This window comes from Leptodactylus fuscus, chromosome 6 (assembly GCF_031893055.1).
Source record: "Leptodactylus fuscus isolate aLepFus1 chromosome 6, aLepFus1.hap2, whole genome shotgun sequence".
NCBI lineage: Eukaryota > Metazoa > Chordata > Amphibia > Anura > Leptodactylidae > Leptodactylus > Leptodactylus fuscus.
The window spans coordinates 114,220,707-114,244,862 of record NC_134270.1 but is presented as its reverse complement, the minus strand read 5'-3'; the positions used below and the strand labels follow the sequence as shown (position 1 = coordinate 114,244,862).

Here is a 24,156-nt window from a genome sequence, read left to right as displayed (position 1 = left end):
AAGCTAAGGCTACAAGGTGACTTTAGCTACAACTTCTAGCTGCAGAAAACTGAATCTTGTGGGCCCCCTAACCCCACCATATGCAGGCGTAGGCAATCTTCAGCACTCCAGCTGTTGTAAAACTACAACTCCCAGCATGCATACTTGCTCTGCTGTTCTTGGAACTCCTATGGAAGTAAGGGGGCGTTCACACTACCGTCAGTGTCCGACAGGTAGTGTCAGCTGCTAATGTCCGTTCAAAATCTTGTGCGGACATTAGTAGCGGACACTAGCTGTGTCCGTGACATTTTTCATACATTTAAATGGTGATCGGGTGCGTTGTTTTACACTCCATGCCTGTCCTTAAAGAGGACCTTTCATCCGATCGGGCACATGCAGTTTTATATACTGCTGGAAAGCTGACAGTGCGCTGAATTCAGCGCACTATCAGCTTTCCCGATCTGTGCCCAGTGTAAAGCGCTATCGGTCCCGGTACCATAGCGCTTTACAGTCAGAAGGGTGTTTCTGACACTTAGCCAGGGACGCCCTTCTGCCCAGCAGCGCCTAGCGCGCTGTGCTCTAAGACTGGGGAGGAACGCCCCTCCCATCCTGATAATACTCGTCTATGGACGAGCTGTGTGAGCAGAGGGAGGGAGCGTTCCTCCCCGCTCACACAGCACAGCGCGATAGGCGCCGCTGGGCAGAAGGGCGTCCCTGGCTATGTGTCAGAAACACCCTTCTGACTGTAAAGCCCTACGGTACCGGGACCGATAACACTTTACACCGGGCACAGATCGGGAAAGCCGATAGTGCGCTGAATTCAGCGCACTGTCAGCTTTCCAGCAGTATATAAAACAGCATGTGCCCGATCTGATGAAAGGTCCTCTTTTAGTGTCCGTTCCTAAAGATTTCCGACTTTTCAAGCGGACAGAAAAAAACTACATCTCGGGTTTTTCTGTCCGCTTGAAAAGTCGGACATCTTTAGGAACGGACACTTAAGGACAGACACGGAGTGTAAAACAACACACCCGATCTCCATTTAAATGAATGAAAAGTGTCACGGACACAGCTAGTGTCCGCTGCTAATGTCCGTGCGAGATTTTGAATGGACATTCGCAGCGGACACTACCTGTCGATCACTGACGATAGTGTGAACGCTCCCTAAATGGAGCATGTTGGGAGTTGTAGCATACCTCCTAAGCATCCCAGATTCCGAAGGACATTCATGGATTCGGTGTCCTGTCGGTATCGGTCGTCAGCAGGGTATGTCCGGAGGACGCTAATGAGTTGAATACATAGGCGATTAAAGCAGGAGCTGTCACAACTCAGCACCTGCTTTACCGCTGTGCTGCGATTGGTGGATGTGTAGGCGCAATGCGATGACATCACATCATGCCTACAACTCTGTGTGTGAGGGGGCGGGGGAGCGTTGGAAGGATGAGTTTAAGTGTTTTTTTTGTGTTAAACATTGAGGCGGAACATAATGAAGGGGGACCATGAAACTGGGGGCAGATATGGGGGGGTGACGGCATGAAACTGGGGCATTTGAAAGGGGGGGGGGGAGAACGGCATGAAACTCGGGGCAGAGATTTGGGGACATGAAACTGGTGCCAGAGATGAGGGGACATTAAACTGTGGGCAGAGATGGGGAAACATGAAACTGTGAGCAGAGATGGAAGAGGGGACATGAAACTGGGGGCAGATGGAGGGGGTATATGAAACTGGGGGAGAGATGGAGGGGGGGACATATAATTTACGAGTGACTGTAGGAGGACCCCATTGTAGTCTATGAGAAAAAATGCTCGTTTCAGGGGAACCCACCATTCGACTAAAGGAGAGTCACCAAGTCCACTAGTAGCAGGAGGAGAGTGTTTAGGAGGAGCGCTGTGCAGTTAAAGCACACGGACCCCATTATAGTCTATGGGGTCCGTGCGCTTTAACTGCACAGCGCTTGCAGTTGCGCTGATGTGAACCAGCCCTTACTCGTCCTGCAGCCGATGTATAGCATTCGGCAAATCAACGCTGGTTCTGCAGCAGGCCCATCCTTGCTAGTCGGGAGAGCTGGCAGCTTGCTGTGACAAGGGAGCTTACTTTTGGGCCACAATGGAGACTACTGTGGCATGATCTTAGACTCCGCCTCCTCACAGACGAGCCTCTGGCAGAACCAGCGTTGATTGGCCGAATTCTGTACACTGGCCAATCAACGCTGGTCAATGCATTCCTATGAGAAAAAGTAAGCTCCCTTGTCACAGCAAGCTGCCAGCTCTCCCGACTAGCAAGGACGAGCCTGCAGCAAAACCAGTGTTGATTTGCCGAATGCTATAGCATTCGGCAAATCAACGCTGGTTCTGAATCAAATCTTTACTGCGAATAACGATAGTATTCGAACGAGTACGAGTATTTAGAATACCGTAGTATTCTATCAAATACCTACTTGATCGACTACTACTCGCTCATCTCTAATTACCATCTATACTAGTCAGAATGCCACTATAACAACCATAACACTCACAATGTCCCTCATCACTGCCATAATGTACTGATGATACACAATGCTGTCTACAGCTGTTATAATGGCCACCACGCCCCCATGCCAACCTACAATGTTCTTAACTTCAGCCACAATCATACAGTAAAAATGCAATAAACTCAGTGGCCACTATGGCAGTCTCAATGCCCCTAAACTGCAAGCGGACCAATGACTAGGACAATGCCCAGAGTGACTCTACGCCAGTTAGCTAAGATGGCTTTAAGTAAGTTTATGAAATCTATGAAGGACCAGAACTAATCACTGGCTTGATAATTACCAGCAATTATCAATCCTAAATCCCTGCCCTCTCCGTCACCTTTATTGTTGCATAGTCTTGCATCTCTGCCCAGGAAAATATACACCTTACAAAGCTATATGTTCCTGGTGTACGCTGCACTTTTACACATGATCCTCGAAAAAGCAGTTCTGTTAAATAAGGTTCAGTGCCCCTTCTCACAGCCACAATGTTTCCATCATGACACCCTCAGCGCCCCTCATCTAAGCATCAATGTTGCCATCACAACCACAAAGCCCTCAAGGCCAACAACATTGTTTCCCTGAAAACGACAATGTCTTCAATTCCCATTATGTAAGCCACAATGTCCTTCATGTCAGTCAGTGTCCTCAGAACAACCTTCAGTGCTGCCAAAATAATCAAAATGCCTTCAATTGCCTCTATGGCAGCCACCCTGCCCTTATGTTGGCCACATTGCTTTACATGCCAATCACAATACCCCCCCATGACAAACACAATCCTCTGTGTAATCTAAGCAAGTCACGGTTTTTACATAAGTGCTGCAAAGTCCCCTTGCCAATTGCCAAAGTGCCAGGATAGCCAACAGTACCCCCATTACAGTCACAATGGTGTCACTAGCCACAAGGCACCCATGTCTGTTTAGATGCCTAAGGTCAAGTACAATGCCCTCATAAATGTCTAAAAGTGCTCAAACCCTATTTAGTCAAACAATAAATGCCACCATGGCAACTGCAATGCCCTTAGTGACCCCTGCGCAAAACTCAATGGGGCAAATGTATTATGCCTTGTATGGCAGGTTTTTGATGTACATAGCATAAAAAGTAAAAAAAAAAAATTGCGCAAATTTTGTGCAAAAAAATTGCAACTTTTTGAACTCTGTTACCTCCTTTACCACTTTCCTGAAAAGAATAAATCTGCCCTTCCTGAGTTATCATCATTTTTGCCAGATTTCTGGTGTAGATTTTCCCTACAGGTGCAGGGTGCACCTAGTCAAAAATGAGACGCGCTCTCCACTAACTCAGGGGTTATGAAGACTGCCATTAATAACACCAGCCATCATACATCTTCTCCAGCGCCTCCGAACCAGCCACAGTGCCGTGTATGCCGTCTGGACAGACAACAATGTTCCTATATTTCAAAGGAGTTATCCAGGCTTATTTTGTTAAGGCCTATGATCGATAGGTGACACTTAGGCCGATCATCTGTATGGAGTCACTTCCAGCGCCTATCCTGTACAAAAAAACTGGCCAGAAGCAGAAAACTCTGTCCGCTGTTGATGAAGCGATCAACTTCCATGGGAGCTGAGCTACAGTGAAGCCACTAAACAACGGCTTTCTCCTTCTCACCCCATATTGTGTACTGGATGGGCACTGGTAGCGGCTCCGTACAGCTGATCGGTCCAGGGGCCTTGTGGCGGCCCCTCATTGACCATATATTTATGACCCTTCACACTTTTATGCTCAATTTTTTATATTTTTATTTATCAATATTATAATGTAACTTTTGATTATTCTTTAGTTTTTATATCATTTATATATTTTAGAAATCAAGCATTCTGCTATGTAAATTGATAATGCTGACAAAATCTGAGTGCAGCGGAGTGACATCCAAGTGCAATCATGTCTGTGGGGGCTTCCAGTTCATTCTGTTCCATGAAACAGGATAGGACCTGCTTTATAATCGTATGTGTCATCAGATTGGAATGAATCGGAAGCTCCCATAGATGTGAATGCATCACAAAATACACTTAGATGTCACATAGCCCCACATCGGATGCACACTCAGTCATGTGCATGTGGTTTAATAGCATGCTCACACTGTTTTTTCGCATGTGGATTTTACAATGGAATCAGCTTCAAAAAACGCCTCCCAATAGGTGTCTGGCAGATTTTTCAGCTAGAGGAAGAAGGAAGTATCATGAAGTATTTTCAGGCTGACTCTGCCTTGCAAACCCTTTGAAATGAATGGGAGGCAGAACTGAAAAAGTAAAAATATATGTATCACAGGATGTTCAGTGGGTTTGAAAAACATGCTAAATTAATAACACAATGCCTGAAAAAGTGGAGTGAGAAGCAGTGGCACAACTAAAGTCTTGTGGGCCGTGGTGCAAATTTTATTTCCAGACCCCATACCACCTCCATAGAGGGAATTCTTGATAGTGGCGGTTGCGGATGCTGTAGTGATAGCTCAGATACTTGAAAGGGATACAGCCCTATAGTACCCACAACTTCAGTTATTAAGAATATGATAAGTGAGCGGCGCAGCACCCAGCATGTAAACCCCACACAGTGTTACATTTGTTGCAGTGTTTGCAGTGGCTCCCACACAGCGTTGCGCGCTCCTCATTGGCCTCCGCACAGTATTGCATGCTCCACAGTAGCCCCCCACACAGCGTTGCGTGTTCCGTAGTGGCCCCCACACAGTGTTGTGTGCTCCTGAGTGGCCCCCACACAGTGTTACACGTTCCAACCCAGAGTTGGTGCAATTATTATACTCTGAGGTCTCCTCAGACCCCAGAGTATAATAAGTAGAGGACCAGGAGAAGTGTTTAAAAAAACAAAAACAACTCTTTATACTTACCTTGTCTCACCTCTCTGGGTCATCCTTGCTCCGTCCGGACTACCGAACGCATTCGAAAGCGGTGTGCAATGAAAGCACACGGACCCCATAGACTATAATGGGGTCTGTGTGCTTGCCATGCACTGCTTGTACGAATCATGCGGAGAGGAAAGTAGATTGTGAACTACTTTTCTGTCCACATGTTCATCTGGCAGCAAGCACATGGACCCCATTACAGTCTATGGGGATCTGTGTGCTTTCACTGCACACCGTTTGCAAATGCGTTTGGTATTCCCCATGCAGACTCCCCCAAACGGAATACAAACGAGTGAGATGTGAACGAGTGGTTACTCCTGCAGCAGGTTACTACCCACTTCTGAACACATGCACGCTGAGCTTTCATGTGTATGGGGTAGTTGTAAGGAATAGTTGTTGGTCATCTAAGGCAGTGCTTCTAAAATTGTGAGGCGCAGCTCACTGGTTGGTGAGGTGCAGATCACAGCCAGCTTCAGTACAAAGCAAGGACTCTAAAGCAGAAACTGCACTAGTAATGTCAGCCTTGCATCGTCACCAAGAGCCCACAGGTCCTTCACATAGGTGCAGTCCAGGCTGCAGGTAGATGTATCACTCTGGTACTGCAGGTTAGGAGCCTTTTCTCTTCTCCTCCCTGTTGTATATATTTACCATTAGAAAAGGGGAAAGTTGGGGGTCAATGCTGCTACCTGTGATGTTGTACTGGGCACTTCTGCTAAAGGATCTTGTGTTGCACACAGGTACTTGGCACATCTGGGGAGGTATTTTCTATAGGGGTAGGGGTATTATGTACATTGCATCAAGACAAATTGGCTGGCAAGGCCTGAGTCCAGTAAATTTGAGAAGTCCTGGTGTAGAAGAATTTTCAAATGATGGAATTTTTTTAAGTTTTTTAATGAAAAACTTATAGTTCTATAAGAAAAACACAAAACATGGTTTTATTTTATTACATCCATTTTAATGTTCACTTGCCAAGTAAAAACCATTTCTGTGGGTAATAGCTGCCGTGCATCCACAAAAGGACACATAACTGCGGACCAGGGAGGGGATAACATATTCCACAATCATCTGTGTATGAAAGCAGCAACTGGATATTGAGTTCCTGAGTATCTAAATTTGATAGCCTCTCCTTTATTGCTAGACATAATCATTCTAATATAAATCAGTTATGTCCATCATAATCCTATGCAATGTGTGAGCAACCAAAGATAATGCACACATTCAAACCTAGACGCAGTGGCCTAATGTCAGGTGGTCTCCCATCAGGCCTTCTGTACAGTGGTTTCTATCCCATGGCTATCTAGCTCTTGTAAAACAACGGCTCCCAGCATGCCACAGAGTAGAGAATACTAACATTCAAGGAGTTTCATGTAACCTATAGTCAAATAGTTCAATGGTGAGATATTAAATGGCTTGTATCAGGTTCTTTATATAACTCCCCACAATAATGTAGTGAATGGATATGTGTGAAAGTACCGTACACTCCAAGAGCCCGGAGCAATTCATTTTATATGTGCAGATACGTAATACAATTCAAACACATATAGGTAGTCCACAGACCATCTGTGTGAGTAGTATACATAAATCACAACTAAATATACTGTACATACAATATCATTAGTTCTGTACAGATTTTGTCAAAAAGCTATGTTTCCTTATTAGGGTGCATTCACACTGAGTAAACGCTAGCTTATTTTGTAGAGTAAAATTACACTTGTAAATTTTGCTATCCCATTGACTTCAATGATATTTTTTTACAAGTGTAAAAATACGCCTGTAAAAAATACGCCTGTAAAAATACGCCTGTAAAAATACGCCTGTAAAATGTCATTGAAGTCAATGGGATAGCAAAATTTACAAGTGTAATTTTACTTTACAAAATAAGCTAGCGTTTACTCAGTGTGAATGCACCCTTACAGTGATATCTTCTGACTGCTATGTCCATAACATGCGGAGGATCACGTCACCAGTCATGTCACTCTGCACTCTCAAGGGTAAGGCTAGATTCACATCTGCGTTCGGGGGTCCTTCAAAAACCTGTGGATCCTATAGACTATAATAGGGTCCACCTGGTTTCCGCACAAAAAATGCAGAGAGAAAAGCACTGCTTGGAGCACTTTTCTCTCTGCATTTTTCAATCAGAGAGAAGAACAGAATCCCCAAATGGAGAGCCAACACTGGTGTGAACCCAGTCAAACACATTGGCCCAGATTTACTAATAGATCAAGAGTGTTAACCTTTGCAGTCCTACAAATGGACTTTGGCGGATGCAGATTATAAAACCGGCATATCTTTAGACTGACTAGTCTAAGGCCCATGCACACGGCAGTGAAAAACAGACAAGTGACTAAAGTTTTCTTAAGGTCCATTACACAATTTTAGTGGGAGTCAATGGGGACATACATGTCTGTTGTTAAAGGACTGTTAAATAGGGCAGGTCCTATTTTTGGCTGTTTTTATAAACAGACAGACCAAAAGAAGTCAATGGGTCCATTTTAACAGGTTTGGATCCTTATGACAAAAATGTGTGATGAAAAATAAGTGACGCTGATAGAAAACAAATGTTAGAAAGAGTTTCATCATTTTTTTAATATCTGTTTTCTTCATGTGCATGTATCCTAAGTTTATACCACCTTTTAATTGGCTTAGTTTGAGCCAGAATTTTACTACACCATTTTGGCACACCTTGGTGCATTTCAGTCAGGCCCCCTTTTCATGACCACATGTTAAGCAAGTTGAAGAGTTTTAGGTCTAACTAGATGCAGCACCTTTATGGCGTGTAACCATGATAGTAAGGGTCCAGGAAACTAGTGCGTAAAAGCATCTGTGACCATAACATGAAGAGAAGAAGCGTGTGCTGTCATAACAATGACTGTGCAGAGTATTTTGCTGCGACAAAAGACTGTAATGCAAGTAGACTACTCACACGGATGGTCTGCAGGACAAAAACATTCATTTGGATTGTCTCATTGTCAAAATAAAATGGAATTGAACTGGAATTTTAGCGTGCAGAGTTTTCACTCCAGTACTCCCATTACCACCATAGTGCTGTGATGTCTCTTTTACCATTATTGAATGATACGTTAGTGTCTAGCAGAAAGCATAATGCTGCAAATGGTGATGGAGAGTTGCTGATGCACAAGAGACAGTAAACATCAGTCATCTGAGGATTAAACAAAATTTTCCATCAAAAAAAGGGGTTGTATAAACATTAGACCCAAAGTTTGAATTTCAAGAAATAGCGCCACCTTTGTCCATAGGCTGTATTGCAGCTCTGCCCAATTCAAGTGAAAGATATTGAGATGCAATAACAGGCACAGCCTGTGAACAAGAGACAACTATAAATGTGATTTTTTAGAAACCCATTGTATCTGCCATTACCATATGTTGTATGTAGTACACTTAGTAGCGCCTCATGTATAACATATAATGTTCACAGCGTCAAGTCACAGAATAGACACTGGCTAAACTTTGGAAACCTAATTAAAGTGACTTATGAGACGTACATACAAACTTTTTGCCATATGTAACCGTTTTCACTTTGCATAGCTTCTGAGGGGTTTTCTGGATTAAAATATTGACAACCTATCCTTGGTGGAGCATTCTACAACAAGAGAGACCCCTGCCAGGCTAAAATATTGATGACCTATCCTAGGGATAGGTCATCAGTATCAGAATGTTGAGGCACTACGCCGATCAGCTGTTCTTCGCAATTGATTAGCAGACAATTGAACAGGCAGCAGACAGCTCTGTTCTCTGCATAGTGGCCAAACCAGGTTACTGCAGATCAACTCCTATGTACTTGAATGGGAGCAGATCTGCAAATCTTACACAAAAAAACAGAGGTGTCTGCTGCCTGCTCTATTGGATAGGTCATTAATATTCTAGCCTGGTAGACCCCTTTAAGAGCTGTCAATCTTAGGACAAACTAAAGCATATTGGTCTGAGAACATAAAACCTAGCGACTAGTGTAGACAGAGTACAGCACTTGTGTGAATGGGTTATTGTTCAGTCAGTGACCAAATAGCTTGATCACAGGTTGGCAATGGTAGGGAACTGTGGGCAGTGACCCACCCCTATAAATACACATAACACTGCTTTCTTTAGAAATACAACTCATCTTCTGTCCAAAATGTGTGTGTGCCATTGCACCTCTATCCAATTAAATGCAATAGAGCTGTAATACCAATCATAACCTCTGGACAAGTGTGGCACTGGTTATGGAAAAAAGCAATCACGTTTTTCCAACCCCCTTTAACATTATCAAATAAGTCTATGGCTGAGATCTTGGGTACATGATGCTCGACAAAGAAATATATATTTTTCCAACTGGTAACGGTCCATGGGAAGTTTATTATAACCAAAAAATCACTTTGAAAAGTCCTCATCCTTAAAGTCTAAGTGTACTTTTATTGTTTTCATAAATCAATAGTGCATATGAAGGGAACAGACTTTGCATAATACTTCACTAAAGAAAAGTGCCTGTGTCCTCAAAAACCTGCCTCTAGGTCAGAGATTTTATTAGCTGCATCATAATCTGGACTTGGGATCCAGTGTTCACTTCGGATTTCTCAGCCATTTGTTAACTATCTTACAGTTACTCCTGTCAGAATTGCATGTAAGGAAAGCAGTAATAATAATGAATGAGGGGAACAGACTCTTCTATATTTTAGATACCCCCTGTCTCAGAAAGAAATGCAAATGTGCTGTAGTTATAATCAGCTATACAGCCAAAAAACAGATTTACCCTGTAGATAGTGCAACTTTTAATGAAAAATATTACTCCTATCTTTGTTATCTGAGTGATTTCAGTCTGTATTCCATATACAAGGGGAAGATCTATTTACAACAAAATCTATGGGAAGGGAAGGAGGAACAGAAGGTGAAAGACAGGGATATAAGGCCATCTACAAAGCTAAATAAGTCATTTATATCAAGAGAAGGCTGGAGAGAAAATTGTGGAAGAAAATTGTCTCTCTATAGTCCATGAGTCTCTTCTGTTGTGAGCTCCCCCCATACATCTATTGTACAGGGGAGGTAAATAATTGATAAAACTGGCACTTTTCTTTACTAAACAATATTGAAAAGTTGGTTATCTTCACATGAACAATGGATTTATGAAAAAAATAAATAAAATTACACTTACACTTTAAGGCCACTCATTGTCCCCTAATATTCTATTCAGCCATTTCTGAGCCATCTTCATATTGTACCTCCAGGGCTCATCATCCAGCTTTGCAAAGTTCCTGAATGGTGTATAAATGACCACTGTCACAACGCAGATTTCTTTGCCATTCAGGTGCTGTGGAAAGCTGGACGCCACTGTCGGCAATCTAAACTATTCCTGCAAATTAGTTAAGAAATTAATATGTAGAATATTATCAAGATTATGGCTTAGAGATGTATATTTTAGATCTTGTTTTAATTTGAGCGAAATTCCACTTCCAATAGATTTACACGTTAAATCAGTCCACAAATTTGACATCTTGCATGTAGCTGACCAGAGCAAACGGATCTAACAATACTGCATTATATGTAATCCATATGCACAAGCTGACTACTGGCCCTCTGCAGGTGGACTCTATGAATACCACCACTATTTTGTTTTATAGAAATATTTAGTAATAACTTAAATACTTTTTTTTATATTAAATTTATAAAATATCAGGGAAAAAGATTAAATCTAAGTAGTGAAACTTAAAATTCAAATGCCAAGTTATTATAGGATATGCTAGCACGTTTGTAGAGATTGCAGCAGCATTTGACTTGGGTAGAAGTTGACACAACCGCAGCCAGGGTACAGCTGGGTAGTGGGTATACTAGGACAACCTCATCTAGGAAGACTTTTGTGCTTATGGTATCATTTCACCAATCAGCAGACGGGTGCCAGGGAAAACTTTGTTCTTATATTTATATGGACATGTTATAGTGTTTAACCCCATTAGTTCCACAGCTGTTACAGAAGGGAACACTGTACAAAAGGGACGGTATGAACTTCAACATTTCCTAATGCGTATAACCAATATATAGAAAATCGAAGGAATACATTACAAAAATTTGATCAAGCTATCTAACCCCTGGGCCAATTCAAGGCTTCATGATGAGAACAGCCTGGTCCGATCTAGCTGCTTTCATCTTTGCCTTGGGCTGTGGTAACATTTGCCTCATCACCATTTAGGCATACCATCTAAAACTCGCAACTGACATATGTATCTACAAGAATGATAGACAGTATATAATTTCTGGGGAATATAAAAGGCTGATCTTTGTGGAAAACTAAGATGAGACAGCTTGGATTTTATCTGTCATTTTGACTTCTAGTGTGATATGCGTCTACCAGGCACCGCTTATCCGAAGATGAACATACACGATACAGCTATAGTCAGTTCTGGTAGTCGGCTTTCCTTCACACATTTGCCTGCTGGCGCCCTACCTGTGGTGCTGTCCAACAAGCATCAGGTACTTTGCAACTAAAATACAATATTGTGAAATAATTGTAGTCTTTGTTACTTGACATTGCTGAGGGTAAAACTTCATGTTGTAGAAGGAAGAACCATGTCCCGAGGTTTTCATCATCCCAGCCTGGAGAGCTGAGTGGATTTCACAGGGGTAGTAGGTTTGGTGCTCTGTAGTCCATATAGAGAGGTTTTCAGAACCAGGCAGCATTACCAGTTATCAGTTCAATAGTGTCCATGTCCCTTATGTCTCAAATGTTATGAGATGAGCTCATAGGGTTAATTTCTAAAGAATAGCAAACCGGTATATTTCTCCTCCATTTTGTACAATTTAAAGGGGTACTTATCACTACAGCTAAACAGTCTATGGCTAAAGATACCAATACCAAGGTTCCGTGGGAGAAGGTGTAGTACACCAGGTCATCAGGCACTTGGCAAAGGTAATCCCTTACATAAAGCTGTATATGGGAAGACAATTAACTGGTCGGTCGTAGCCAAAGATATACTGTTCCTAAATGAGGTTTTAGTTTTCCCCTGCTGACCTAAGTTGCAGTTAAGGAGAAGATGGGATCTGACTTGGCTGGGCCAGGGCATTACATGGCCTTCACTTTAATCTGCTTCATTTTCATCTGCTTTTTCTCCATCTTCTTCTGCTCCCGGCGCTGGGCAGCTTCCTAGATGAGATATAGAAAAGGGGATTGTATTGAAGGATTTATTATATCCTGTGCTTAAACATCAATCAGCCTATACAGGCAATGAAAAGATAATGAAGAGCACCGCCTAGTGGCCAAGCCTGTAATACCACTGTGAAATTATTTTGTTTACGTTATGGACATGCAGAACTATCTAAGACTGGGCGATTATGACCCAAATTAAAAATCACCACTAATTGAACATTTTACCTTGATTAATGAATTATTTTAAGACACTCCCTTTTTACATGCCATGCTGCCTATTTTAAAGAGGACCTTTCATCAGATTGGGCACATGCAGTTTTATATACTGCTGGAAAGCTGACAGTGTGTTGAATTCAGCGCACTGTCGGCTTTCCCGATCTGTGCCTGGGGTATCGGTCCCGGTACCGTAGCACTTTACAGTCAGAAGGGCGTTTTTGACACTTAGCCAGGGACTCCCTTCTGCCCAGCAGCGCCTATCGCGCTGTACTGTGGAGCGGGGAGGAACGCCCCCTCCCTCTCCTGATAATACTCGTCTATGTACGAGCTGTGTGAGCAGAGGGAGGGGGCGTTCCTTCCCGCTCCACAGTACAGCGCGATAGGCGCTGCTGGGCAGAAGGGCGTTCCTGGCTAACTGTCAGAAACGCCCTTCTGACTGTAAAGCGCTACGGTACCAATAGCGCTTTACCCCGGGCACAGATCGGGAAAGCTGACAGTGTGCTGAATTCAGCGCACTGTCAGCTTTCCAGCAGTATAAAGAACTGCCTGTGCCCAAACTGATGAAAGGTCCTCTTTAATACCATGCCACTGAACATTGGTTATCCAGTTAGTGACATTTCCTATAACCAAAGGCAGTGAGAGTCTGGATGAAAAATAATTGAAATAACCCATATGTTCAAGTTCACATCAATTATCTGAGCTGACTTTCCATTTCAGCAATTTTTCTATGAATTGTCCAGCCCTAGAACTCATCCTCACAACTCACCTCCAGCCGACGCTGCTTCTCAGGGTCTTCTTCATTCATGATGCGCTCTTTCTCGGCTCTCTTCTTCTCCTCGCGTCGGGTCTGTGCGGCTTCTTGGCGCTGCACATGTGTAAGCTTCAGGAAATTCTCCTCCACACGGGCACGGTTCTTATCGGCTTTTTGTTTTCCCTGAAATCAAGCGCCACGCAGAATGTTAAAACAAGAGAGTCACAGTACAAGGAAGGGGAATCCCTTTGTATAGTATAGATGCTACATAACATGTGTCACGGAGCAAAGGTATACGTCTTCCTCCGGATGGTCTTTTGAATCAACACGGACGCAAGAGGTCGGGAGACAACAGCAATTTATTGTAATCCACAAAGTTAGTAGCCGGCGGCGGTCACATCAACCGTAATAACAATAAGTCCACCGAAGTCACAATCCAATGATAGCTTTGGCTCCTTGGTCCTGTAACTAAATCCTGGCTCTCTGCAGAGCTGTGCACAGGCCGGCTAACACATACTAACTGCTAGCTACAACTATATACTAAGACTGTTACACCTATATCTGTGGGTGGGAAGGGCAGAGTCACAGATCCTTCCCCCCTCACCTATACCAAGGAGAGCAGACTCCCTGTCTACTATGGACAATGCACCATCCAACATCTTCTTGGAGACACTGATCAGATTATCTCCACCCATTGTCCTCACTGGTCCTCACTAGTTAGAGGTATTTGCATACAATGTGCTAACACACTAGACCCTAATCAGCCAACTACACATTGATGTATACAACAGGTTAGAGAATACATTCCACACCAAATATATATTACACATGGCCTATAGTATAGACTCTAACCATCCCGTGACAACATGTAAGACTATCCTCAACATATTCTCACCTCTCTGTTCAGACGGAACTTCTTCACTTTATCAATGCTGTAGATCACCATGTTCATCAGTGGCAGAAGAGACTCCATGTCCTTTACTGATGCGTTTCCAGCTCCAGGCACTAGAATATGGAGATGAGAAAGATCAGATAGTTTCTAAAGTTTTCCTAGATTCTCTTACTAGTTTAGCGCTAGACAAAATACATCTCCCAACCTTACCATTAAATGTAAACAGAAGAGTCTTTTTAGTCTCTGGCAGTTTGAGGGGCTGCCCCTCCCTGAAATAGAGAACAGCAAAATCCAGCTTAGAAATACATAGCTGCAACAAAAACATACATGCAATGGACAAATTTTAAAAGAGGTATTGTAAAACGAATGCCAAATCTACAAGTTTCCTCGCCATTTTAAAGATGTCTGCTTACTGTCAAGTAGGTGAAAACATTCCCCCCTTCATGCGTGGATACCCAGTACTACAATTATATCCAGTTTAGCTAATCTTGTTTGCCCAAATACATTAGACAAACAAAATTTCTCCCCACTCTCAAGTCGCTAAAATGTGTTAGTGTATGTTAGTGTAACAGTGTATGTATTAGTGTAATGCATCAGACTGGCTTCTAGGACGCTTAGTTCACACAGATTATGGTATACACGAATACGACCAATTCCAATGTCTAGAGGTTACGACATGGAATATATTTTGTGGAAGAAATCAAGCTCATAAAGCTGCCTGAGTATTAACCCCACTATCTTGCCATCGGGTTATTACTCAAGGCCACTTAAGGCACTTTTTAAATCATTTTTATCATAGCATTAAAAAAAATTAAAAACATCTGCACAGTTATTTTGCAGAGATGCAGTTACATGCACTGGATCCAAACTGAACATGGATTTTTGCTCAGAATATGTGCTGAAATATGAATGAAAATTAAATAAGTGAACATACCCTTAGGCAGGTACAGGATGAAAATAAGAATAGTTTCATTTCACAAACACCAAGCAGGATTCCATCTACACTCAATTGCTATATCAACATTTCCCAGTAGTGCAAACTGTCTAAAGAAAGACTTTTTGCTCATCAGAACAGTCCAGTGACTGTACTTATTTGGTGTGGAATACTTACTCTTGCATAACCTTTGGACCAGAAAATTGGTCCGAGAAATGGATGGATTCAATCTTATCAGCATAATGTGTTAGGTAATGAACCATCTGTAGACAGAAGATGCACAGACAATTAAGATTCAGTAGGCACTGCTAAACTGAGAAGATTAATGGATCTATAATGGCCTTACCTTTGTGTCCAAGACACCATCTGTCACCTCCCCCATCTCAGACAGGATGGCCAAAGACTCTGGGAGACCGAGCTTGGCTGCAGACTTGGGTTTGTCACTGCAAAACTCACTCTGCACACAGGAAACAGACATAAGGTTAATTGTTCCTTATCAGAAGTAGAAGTTTAACCTACATCTACTCCTTGACTTACCAAGTCCTGCATTTCTTTCTGCAGCCGAGCAAGGGTCTTCCGAGTCCCCACAGCAAATACATATGTGTCCATGTCCTCATCATTCATTGTCACTTTTATTTGCTGCAAGATGACATACAGAGTAGTGAGAGAAGGTGAGAAGAAGTATTTGTACAGGCAAAGCGTCACTTCATATATCTTAAGCTTGCTCCTAAAATCAGAGCCTATGAGCGACCATGATTGTAGCTGCCAGGGAATGTTAGGAATAAAATAAGTGAAGCGCTATGTAACCTCTAACATAGATGGCCATATCTTAATGGTTAGCTTTAATAGCAGTCATACTGACACACAGGTTTCCTAGAAAGAGTTAAAGACTAATAGAGTATTAAATTCACAAACTTGATGATTTCCTTTTTTTTAAAGCAGAAAAGTTCTAAGAATCAGTCTGCCCCCTCAGCTAATGTGTTGCTAGTGAGCATGTGCTTTTGCTATTTTTTTTCCAGTTGGAATAGCCATTGGCATTGCTTTACTTACCACTTGATCACATGCTGGGCGCATCATACGAGCCAACACATTCAGTAAATCCTGGCGTTTCAAAAACTAGAAATAAAAGGAACCCAAAAAACAAAGAAATTGTTAATTTCTACACGATATTTATCCATAAGACATAACTATGGGAAGGCTTTGGAGCGTGTCTGAAAGAGTTTTATTCTATTCATCCAGAAGAGCATTTGCAACCTATTGCAATGTGCTACATAACTCTAATGGGTGAAGTAGAAAAGAGCCACAAACTGGCAGGGCTCTCCATCCTGCTGTACTGTCAAACTGACCATCTCAGCATTGCCCCACTGAACCTTTAAGTTACATAATTTAGATGACCCCCCCTTACAGTACACCTAAATAGTGACAGATACACTTTAACCTCATCTTAAAGAGTACTAATCACAGATAATAGTCTAGGGTGATAATGAATGATATGCCAAACATTTATTTTCAAATGAATAATATCTATAAGAGGATAATAGCACCTTTAGTTGGATCAGCATGCCCTCGCAGCACAGACGTCCTGAGCACCACAGGTTGTAGATGTGCTCATTCTCCTGGTTCAGCTTCCCAGTACTCACTGCGTCTTTACTTGTCCCATCATCCCCTGTAATAAGAGAGTGGGAGGATTATAGCAGGAATGACTAGTTTATCTCAACTGCTAACCACACAATACACTGTTACCATGCCAATGGCTCTCAAATCAGGCTAATGGTAAAGGGTTAAAATTTTCCTTGACCCCCATATACTTATAGAGGTGTTAACCTGATAACCGTCTAAGACATTGCACTTACCCACAAGAGAAAAGTTACTCTCCAGCAGCTCACGGTGAGAGTTGAACCAGGCCTGTGCCAGACGACTGTTCTTATTTTTGCCAATTATGTAGTTCATGATGTATGCCAAGAGCCCAGTCACCATGAGTATCTCCATGTAATAGCTCTCCCAGCTGTTCTGTAGATGGGCAGGGACCTGGAAGAGCAGGATGAAATATGGCATGAAAACAGGGAAAACTATCAAAATGTAGATATTGCTCCTGAGCTTCTAGGTATTCTGGGAGGCACTGGAGCAAAACTTACATCTACAATGGTGATGGGGTCCTTGCTTTTGATGGTACTTCCTGAGTCAATTTTGTCTTCATAGCCTTCAAATTCTTCATCATCATATGGCTCATTATCATTGTCACTGTCCTGTGGATCAGAAGAAAGATCAATGGCTCCCACAGTCAGAGCAGAATTAAGGAGTAGTCCATCAGCAATAGGGATCACTTATTATATGGTGATAGAAGATTTCCCAGGCAGTGCTGCATACCATTTTTCTCCCCCAAACAGTGCTACTTTAGTCCAAATGCCATGCTTATTACTGAAACTCTCCAGCATTCAAGAGAATGGGGGCTGTTGTGCTATAGAAAACAATTTGTAGATAAAAGCAGCACGGAAGGTAAAAATTTATACCGTTCAAGAATTTCCCACCTAAACCTATTTTTAGAAAAATCTGATTAATAAGGTAGGCTGATATGAGGAATTACCATAGTACATTTGCTTTCCTCTCCTTTCTCTGATGCCCAGAAAGAGCCAATTCGGGTTTAAATCAACTAGATGTAACGACTTAGGGATATATCTGACTGCTTGGTTGCTAGAGATGTCTAACCACCATTCACTTTACTGGTATATCACTAGGATATGACCCACAAGGATCCTTGGAGTGAAGGTGTCACAGCACTGGTGTAGCACTGCAGCACCTTCACTGTCTTTACATTCATCGTCTTCATTTCCAGGGTGGGTTATAAAGTTTGGATCACCACTGATTAGAAAGGGCTGGCTTATCTTTGCAATATGCTATGACTTTATAAGGTAGAAGCACTGCTCTAAAGAAACCTTGTGACCAAGTACAAAATGCTTAGAGGGCCCCATTTGTCGCTTTTCTCTTGAATAATTTGGGATTTTTTTTTTTTTTTTTAATTCATTCACTCATTCACCAGATATGGTCCCTCAGGTTATACAGTCCTATGAAAAAGTTTGGGCACCCCTATTAATCTTAATCATTTTTAGTTCTAAATATTTTGGTATTTGCAACAGCCATTTCAGTTTGATATATCTAATAACTGATGGACACAGTAATATTTCAGGATTGAAATGAGGTTTATTGTACTAACAGAAAATGCGCAATATGCATTAAACCAAAATTTGACCGGTGCAAAAGTATGGGCACCTCAACAGAAAAGTGACATTAATATTTAGTAGATCCTCCTTTTGCAAAGATAACAGCCTCTAGTCGCTTCCTGTAGCTTTTAATCAGTTCCTGGATCCTGGATAAAGGTATTTTGGACAAACAATTCAAGTTCAGTTAAGTTAGATGGTCGCCGAGCATGGACAGCCCGCTTCAAATCATCCCACAGATGTTCAATGATATTCAGGTCTGGGGACTGGGATGGCCATTCCAGAACATTGTACTTGTTCCTCTGCATGAATGCCTGAGGATTTGGAGCGGTGTTTTGGATCATTGTCTTGCTGAAATATCCATCCCTGGCGTAACTTCAACTTCGTCACTGATTCTTGAACATTATTCTCAAGAATCTGCTGATACTGAGTGGAATCCATGCGACCCTCAACTTTAACAAGATTCCCGATGCCGGCATTGGCCACACAGCCCCAAAGCATGATGGAACCTCCACCAAATTTTACAGTGGGTAGCATGTGTTTTTCTTGGAATGCTGTTTCTTTTTGGACGCCATGCATAACGCCTTTTTTTATAACCAAACAACTCAATTTTTGTTTCCAAAATGAAGCTGCCTTGTCCAAATGTGCTTTTGCATACCTCAGGAAACTCTATTTGTGGCGTACGTGCAGAAACGGCTTCTTTCTCATCACTCTCCCATACAGCTTCTATTTGTGCAAAGTGCGCTGTATAGTTGACCGATGCACAGTGACACCATCTGCAGCAAGATGATGCTGCAGCTCTTTGGAGGTGGTCTGTGGATTGTCCTTGACTGTTCTCACCATTCTTCTTCTCTGCCTTTCTGATATTTTTCTTGGCCTGCCACTTCTGGGCTTAACAAGAACTGTCCCTGTGGTCTTCCATTTCCTTACTATGTTCCTCACAGTGGAAACTGACAAGTTAAATCTCTGAGACAGCTTTTTGTATCCTTCCGCTGAACAACTATGTTGAACAATCTTTGTTTTCAGATCATTTGAGAGTTGTTTTGAGTAGCCCATGATGCCACTCTTCAGAGGAGATTCAAATAGTAGAACAACTTGCAATTGGCCACCTTAAATACCTTTTCTCATGATTGGATACACCTGGCTATGAAGTTCAAAGCTCACTGAGGTTACAAAACCAATTTTGTGCTTCAGTAAGTCAGTAAAAAGTAGTTAGGAGTATTCAAATCAATAAAATGATAAGGGTGCCCATACTTTTGCACCGGTCAAATTTTGGTTTAATGCATATTGCGCATTTTCTGTTAGTACAATAAACCTCATTTCAATCCTGAAATATTACTGTGTCCATCAGTTATTAGATATATCAAACTGAAATGGCTGTTGCAAACACCAAAATATTTAGAACTAAAAATGATTAAGATTAATAGGGGTGCCCAAACTTTTTCATAGGACTGTATGTAAATTGACTCTTCTTCTGTAAGTAGGGGGAAAGATTTTGTTTTCTGAGAAAAATTAAAAGGCTCCCACCCACTTGGAGAATAAGAACCAATTTACATATAACCTTCTAGGGACTATATATATATATTGAACATGTGCACAGATTAATTAAAAAAAAAAAATTAAGTTAAGCATTTTATAATTTTGTATTTGGTTCCCATCAGTAGTCTCTACTGAATAACATTAGCAAGGCACTGGGCATGTGCCAGTCTTCTCTGCAGGGCACAGTGCCATTCAACTAAGGCTGATAAAGGATGGGTCGGGTCACATGACTCTCCATCACCAACCATGTTGGAAAAGAACTGTGCCTCCACAAGTCAGCCCTGATCACAACGTCACTGAATAGCAGTAAATCCCTTACTGTACCAATTCCCACACAGTCGACACTATGGGTAAAATGATGACTGGTGTTTGTCATGTACCGTATATACTCGAGTATAAGCAGACCCGAATACAAGCCGAAGCCCCTAATTTTACCACAAAAAACTGGGAAAACTTATTGACTCGAGTATAAGCCTAGGGAAGAAATGCAGCAGCTACTGGAAAATTTCAAAAATTAAAATGTTCCGAGTTTTTGGGTGCAGTAGATGCTGGGAAAGGGGAGGGGGTGTTTTGGTTGTCTGTCTGCCCCTTCCCTGAGCTTGAGGACTGGAGTTTTTCCCCCACGTGGAAGTCAGTCTGGCTGAATATAGGGTATCTGCAGTGCTCCTATTAACCCCTTCCCAATGGAACAGGAGCACTGCAGATCCCCTATATTCAGTAGACCGGGCACTTTCAGACACAGGGATACCTAATGTGTTTGTGTTTCACAGTCATTTTCTACTTTCGTATGTATTCTAGGGAAAGGAGGGATTTAGAACTTTTATTTTTTGTTTTTAAAACTCCCCCCCCCCCCACTATTTTATGGGAGATTATATACATTGATATCGCAGCGGGTCAATTTTTTTTTTTTGCTGACTCTAGTATAAGCCGAGGGGGGCTTTTTCAGCACAAAAACTGTGCTGAAAAATTCGGCTAATACTCGAGTATATACGGTAAGCCAAAAAAGCCAAATTAAAATACCTCAACATGGATCAGTTATATAGCCATGTGCACCAATCCTTACCTGTCCTTCATTGTCCAGTTCAAACTCTTCCTGTCCCTCTACCTCCACCGTGGCTTCCTCATCATCATCCTCTTCTTCCTCATCAGGCGTGTGTTGCTGGTGGGGAGCATGTGTTGTAGTCACCTCATCCGCTGTATCTTCAAACTCCGCAAAGTCATTGTCGTCATATTCAGCCACATCGTCACCATCATCAAACTCCTGGAACTTGGCAGTGGAGCTGGCGACCAGCAGGAGGAGCAAAGCAACCAGCAGGCGGGGAGAGGGCAACATTTTCTCTTAAACACTCTGCATGGACAAAACAATCAGATCATTTAACATATTCAGTACAAATATAACCTGTTGACCAAATAACTACAACTTGAAAGCAGTGCTTTTCTCTCCGCAATTTTAACCCTTTTCGGGCAGAAACCGAGCGGAATCCACATGGACCCTATTACAGTCTATTGCAACAGGCATTACAGAAAAGATCTTCAAAATTGCCGATTTTGTCAGGGTCGGTATTATGAAATGTAAATAGGGGACCCCAATACTTCCCTGACATCAGCATGCTAAATTTCAACACTAGGGCCTGCTTTAGATGAGCAGTTGCAAGAAGTGTCTGGCCGCAGCCTTATTAACTTTCTCCATTGAAAACAAACACACGTTTATGGGATAGTCAAGAGAAGCAGCTGTTGGCTGACAGCTCCTGAAGGTGTATGAGCACCTTAACACTGCTGTGAAAATTAGAAGGGAGGCCAAGCTTCCCATAGAACCATATAGGCACATAAACACATGTACTTGGCAAACAGTGGAATTAGCAACCATAGGAACATAATACAAAGGTGTCCCCCTGCTTAGGACACTGGCCAATGCAGAGATTGGGTAAAACAGACCAGTGTTCTGCATTATTATTTAAATGAGCACCATATACTACTATATTTCGCCTACAGAAGAGATAGAACATGGTCAGCCACAACTTCCATCAATGCAAAATTGGGAAAGGACCCTTTAAAAAACAAGAAGAAAACTGAAAATATGAAAGCGAGGAACGCTGTGTGTTAAGCCCTTGCTGCACTGTAATCTGATTATGAGAAAATCCTTTTGTGTCTTGCTGTGTCCTACATAACACCCTTCCTGCAAACTCCCATACATCCTCATTGTATGTATACAGGGATCTAGAAAGGTTATTGCCATTGTGTTGGGAGGACTTCAGATTAGCAGAACATTCTTGTATCATTAATGGTGTTGAAAAAAGAAAGTCGTAAATCCTATCAAATATTAACCAGTTTTACTAAGGAATGCAGCACATATACAATTCTCTCAGAGCAAGAAATTAGAAAACCCCCTTTAAACTCAATACTTGATGTTTATATAGGAGAGACTTGAAAAAAACAACAGACTAAGGTCTATAGTCATAAGTATATAGTTGACCTGTTGAATGACCAAAAGGGAAATAATACGCTGGACATTTGTGATGGATTATTTCTCTCTCCTTCAGCCTGTTCTGTATGTAACACAAGAGTTACAATGTGTTGGGTTGTTGTGCAAGATTGTAATGGGAGGAGATGGGAACCTGGGAGTGCCAGGCTCATACTATGTGATTGCACCCATGGGTTACATTAGGTTTTGTGCAATATGGGTTCATTAGCAAAGTGGAACAATAAGCGGCTGGGGAAGGGAAGTGGTGGGACTGCAAATGCCTCACATCTAAATCAACAGCTCAATATGACGATATAAACATTATAATCACCTAGATGGTGTCAATAGCCACAACCACATGAGAGCAGCTGCCCCGCACACTGACTGACAGGGGACAGATGGTGCTAGGGAGAGATACACAGAGCACTGGTAATCCTAACAACCCGTATGTGCACATACAGGGCAAAGCATTAGCAATGTGGGTGTCATATATTGATATACACCCTTGCTATTCTATTCAGCCCACTGTTATACATCAGTAACCCAATTCAATATCCTGCAGACAGATATTTCTAATAGACTCTGTGCACACCACTGTGTTAGCTGTGTTTATAACAGCTAGCATATTGACCCACTAGCGCCCCTTACACATTCCCATGTATTAGCACAGCTCTGTGAGCCCAGGGCAAAACTCAGGACAAGTCCTATATCAGTGTGTTTTGCAGGAAATTAATGATGTCACACTGATAACGTCCATGCGCTGCCCGAGCCTTTTTCCATTGACCCTAACATTCACACATTTGTTTGCACTCTACTAACTTCTATAGGACTTATGGAGATAGCCAGGTAGGGCAATGTGACAGCTCCACAGAAATGAATGGAGTGATAGTCACACATGTATATACTACTGCTACACTCACACAAGGGACTAGGGAAACCTGTTCCTGTGATTGTCAAAATGACAAGAACTGCCCCCTATTTTGTGGTCGGGTCAATGTCATTACACGAGTTGCTCCACTCCCAAATCCCATCTATTGGCCACATAGCTAGCCCAATTATTTACAGTATACACGTCTTCCATCCAATAGGCACCCTGAGCTCCATAGATCATCTAGTACTAAGGTCAGAGTATTAGGTTAGAAGCAGATCACTTACTCCCTACCACCCCCTGTGCTGGGCATGGATGTATAGGACTTCACCAGTATGACCTGTAACCTCACACATACAGAGTGTTATTAATGGTCACCATCAGTAAATAAGTGTTATATCTGCACTATAATCCTGTATTACAGCTGGTCACTGACGCCTCGCCAAGCACAGTACATGAAAGCATGTCCTTCCAGCTGCGTCTATCTGGGCATGCTAGGAGTTGTAGTTTCACGACGATCAGGCAATCACCGCTAGCCAATTAAAACTACATAACCTCGCCCGTATACCATGAACGAGTCCCGATTACACAGAGCTGAATGAAGGCTCCCGAATAACACCCACGTGTCCTGTCCACAACCTATACAACCCCAGGGCCGAGCCCGACCTCACCAGGTATCCGTACCTTCCCGTATCGCCTGTCCTGCGGCTCAGTCTAGGCCGCGGCGGTAGTGACGTAGACTTAGGTAACCCAGGAGAGCACACTGCCCGTACTGACATCACTTCCGGGGA

General features: G+C 42.4%; 1 protein-coding gene across 2 annotated transcripts; it reads right to left on the bottom strand.

Annotated features, from left to right (window-relative positions):
- Positions 1-6,293: 6,293 nt before the first annotated feature.
- On the bottom strand, positions 6,294-24,135 carry CCDC47 (coiled-coil domain containing 47). Of its 2 annotated transcripts, none has more exons than XM_075277091.1 (13): positions 24,050-24,135; positions 21,100-21,384; positions 17,418-17,528; positions 17,136-17,310; positions 16,827-16,948; positions 16,333-16,398; positions 15,820-15,921; positions 15,629-15,739; positions 15,460-15,545; positions 14,559-14,617; positions 14,352-14,461; positions 13,472-13,639; positions 6,294-12,486 (listed from the first exon to the last, which is right to left on the bottom strand). In XM_075277091.1, exons 2-13 carry the CDS (start codon positions 21,367-21,369, stop codon positions 12,406-12,408), a joined length of 1,461 nt encoding a protein of 486 aa, XP_075133192.1. In that variant the 5' UTR covers positions 21,370-21,384; positions 24,050-24,135; the 3' UTR covers positions 6,294-12,405. The 2 variants fall into 2 exon arrangements, with proteins under 2 accessions (XP_075133192.1, XP_075133193.1); XM_075277092.1 differs by having other exon boundaries at positions 24,037-24,100.
- Between the last annotated feature and the right edge of the window lie 21 nt (positions 24,136-24,156).